Here is a 3,411-nt window from a genome sequence, read left to right as displayed (position 1 = left end):
AGGTTATAAGAAGTTGGCTGCTACCATTTTCATTTTTAATAAATCACCATGTAATAATTGCATTAACAGTGCTTCGAAGCTGCTGAAACAGTGACATTTGACATGCATTGTCTAACTAGCACACGATTGGTCTCTTGGTCACATTTATAATCAGATACTTTTTTCTTCTGGGTTGCCCAGCTGTGCTGATTAAGTTCCTTTATCTGCAGATATGAAAATGAGCAGCCATTTCGAAAGGCAGCGGAAGAGGAAATTAATTCTCTATATAAAGTCATTGATGAAGCTAACTTGACAAAAATAGATCTGGAAAGTCAAATAGAAAGGCTGAAAGAAGAACTCGGCTTTCTGAAAAGGAGCTATGAAGAGGTATGTGGGGGCTGGGGTGACACTGGGTTGGCTGCAAGACAGGAGACCCTCTCCTGCCTGGCCGAGCTTCAAAACATAAGTAACAGTAGCTCATCTCGGCCTCTCCATGATGTCACTTGCCCAGGGCAGCAGGGAAAATGCCAGGCGTAAAACACCTTCAGTCCTTGTAGTGAGTCAGGTTAGCCCAGGAGTCTCAAGCTCAAATGGTTTCAAGACCAGGCTAGGATGTGAATGGGGGAGGCAGCAGGTCCAAGCAATAGTGAGTGATGGCACCTGTGTTGAATTGGAGGGAGCATCTCATTACTCAAGACATTCAATTTCAGATCTTTGTTTTCAACACTGTACAGGGCAAACAAAATAACCCTGAGGGTAGATCCAGGCTGCAGTTTATACACACTCATTAATGGGATTAGGTGAGATCAATCAGTATCAGAACTAAGGTGATGTGTCCTGCCCCCCCATCCCACCTCCTCCCCCTCCCCCCCACACACACAGCATCTGGTCCAGTTCCCCACAGAACTGCATTGATTCTAAACCACCTCCCACATACCACTGTCTGATCCGAGATCTAAAGCGCTTACAGTTGAAAAAGCCAAAACCCACTTAACAATGCTCAAGTCAGGAAGTTCCTTCTTTTGTCCAACCTTAAGCTAACCAGGAACCAATTAAGCCCACTTCCTCCTGTTTTGAGCACAGCAGGTTTTCACCATTCTCCAACTGTAACTCTTTAGAGACTCCAAAGTTATCTTTAAATCTCTTTCAGCCTACTCTGACTTAATGAAACTCATAAATTTCATCTTGCTGTTGTAGCTGACTCTGTATTATTTAGTTATTTATTTTGATTTTTGCTTTGGGCCTGAGCCTGTGAAGACCAGCCTGAGAAAAGTGTCCTGGGAAAAGAGATTACGGTGCCNCTTCCCCTAATTCCCCAGTCCTGTTCCCATCCCCCAATTCCCCAATAAAAATCTTTAAAAATAAAAAATAAAAAGATGCCTGATTTGGGTTCTAAACTCATGTAGGAGTTGACCAGACAAATAAAGGAGGCACGGCTTTCCAGGCAGAGGGGACAGTATATGCAAAGTCAGGAGGACATGAGAAAGCATGGTGCATTAGTGGAATTCCCAGTAGCTCATTATAACTGGGGCATGTGGAGTGAATGAAGGAGGGCAACCAATGCAGCTTGAAAACCAGGGAGAGACCAGATCCTGGAGGACCTTGTCAGCCATATCAAAGAGCTTAGAGATTATCTGAGAGCAGAGGGATTTCCACAGAAGGGATTTGAGCAGTGTCATCATGACCAGATTTTAGCTTTAAAGGAAGCTTTGTTTTGGTGGAGAAGAAAAGAAGGGCAAATGAGCAAGAAACAGTGGGACTGGACCCACGGAGGGGCAGGGTCTGTATTGAGACCAGTGGTTGGAAAGTAAGGAGATGCCAGCTCACTGAAGGGCTAGGGGATGACACTTAAGGCTTCTGAGCAGAGGAGTGAGTGGATGTGGTTAAGGATGTCCCTCTCGGGCAGCACTGTTGGTCTGGGAAGACAACAGGCATCTGTTATAGCTCACGGTCTGCTTGGGGTGGTAGCAGTGGGTGAGCATGAGGGGTGGGTCAAAGAAATAATCAGCAGGGTTTGACAATTGCCTACATATACAGCCTGGAAAGAGAAAGCAAAGGTATGTTCCGGGTTTTAAACTGAGAACTTCAATTTAAATTGAGAAGACTTTCAGTGCTACTGACAAATTTTAAAAAATGAGGAAAGAAAGCTTGACTAAAATTCAAGGGTAAATAATGAGTTTAGTTTTGAGCAAGCTGAGTTGAGCTGATAGTGGAGAAACCAAGCAGAAATTATGGGATGCCGTTGAGGATGTTGGGCCAGAGTGGCCTGTGGGTCAAGATGAGACAATCCAGGTGTCATGAGCACAGAGATGTTAATTGAAGACTTCAAAATGGAAGAGGGGTGGGGAGGGGAAAGTGTAGCAAGAGAAAGCCAAAAGCTTAAGAAAATCCTTGGGAATATCACAGATATGTTTCAAATCCTTAGAGAACTTCCAAAAAAAAAAAAAAGGTCTGTAAGACACCTACAATCTCCTATGATGCTGAGAGGACCATATCCTGGATGGGACCAGTCTCCCTGGAGTGGTGAGCAAAATAGGACTTCAGAAACCCAAAGGGCACTCTTCCAGCTTGGATCAACAGGGACGAAGCCCAGTCATATGGGTGGATTTTCATTTCAGCTGGAAAAACAGGACTTGTTTCCAGAAGAACTAAATGTTANCAATGCTGTCTGGGCCTTTTGAAGAGAGGCGGAGCTCTGAAAATATTTGCAGAATGAGTGAATTCTTCTGATCATCAACAGATCAGAACTGACAGCCAGAAGTCCTCCAATAAATAGTTTTGTCAGCTGCAGTCATGCCCTCGGGGGCTGACATTTGCCCATTCTGAGCACCTCTTGTCGGTTTCTTGGCGGAGGCAAAGCATACATGTGAAATGGCTTAGCACACACTGCTTTCAAATGCCTTTGCAGAGAGAATACAAACGTATTTAATTACCTTTCAGCTCAAGGAGGCTGAAAATTAATGGACGTGATTAATTTATGTCTTTGTTTAGGTTCCCCCAGAAACTGATCCTGAGACAAATATTGAAGTGAAGGTGGTGTTTTTTTTGGGGAGGTTGGGGGAAAAGAAACACCAAAACACCAGTAGAGGAGGCACAGAGAAGGGAACCAACAAAGAATGTGTTATCTATCCAACCAGCTACCACTGTGGGAGGCTAGAGCGAGTGTACCCCACCGGGATTCTGGGGAACAGTAAAGAATACAAGAGAGGGGGATGCAAAAAAGCAAGGGTAATATTACCATCTCCCATCAGTCCTCTGCCTTCTGGTCGCAAAGGGACCTTTCAAAGACTTCAGAGAAAGCTCTTAGGCAGGACGTAGTATCTGACAGTGAAAAGGAAGCTGGGGTGAATTGACATGTTAAGACCTGAGGGATAAAGGTGGATGTCATCAGCATCTGCAACCTTTCATCTGCCAAATCTTCTTAGGTTTTTT

The 3,411-nt window shown here is 44.4% G+C and overlaps 1 protein-coding gene across 1 annotated transcript in view; it reads left to right on the top strand.

Moving 5' to 3' along the window:
• BFSP2 (beaded filament structural protein 2) overlaps positions 1–3,411 on the top strand; it is a 68,289-nt gene that overhangs the window by 44,190 nt on the left and 20,688 nt on the right. Inside the window, 2 exon segments of the mRNA XM_019632715.1 lie at positions 195–367; positions 1,826–1,861. Coding sequence (XP_019488260.1) covers positions 195–367; positions 1,826–1,861 — 209 coding nt within the window.

The sequence above is a fragment of the Hipposideros armiger genome, unplaced genomic scaffold, assembly GCF_001890085.2.
Source record: "Hipposideros armiger isolate ML-2016 unplaced genomic scaffold, ASM189008v1 scaffold_1167, whole genome shotgun sequence".
Lineage (NCBI taxonomy): Eukaryota > Metazoa > Chordata > Mammalia > Chiroptera > Hipposideridae > Hipposideros > Hipposideros armiger.
The sequence above is the reverse complement of the archived record's forward strand: the minus strand, read 5'-3'. Positions and strand labels throughout refer to the sequence as shown.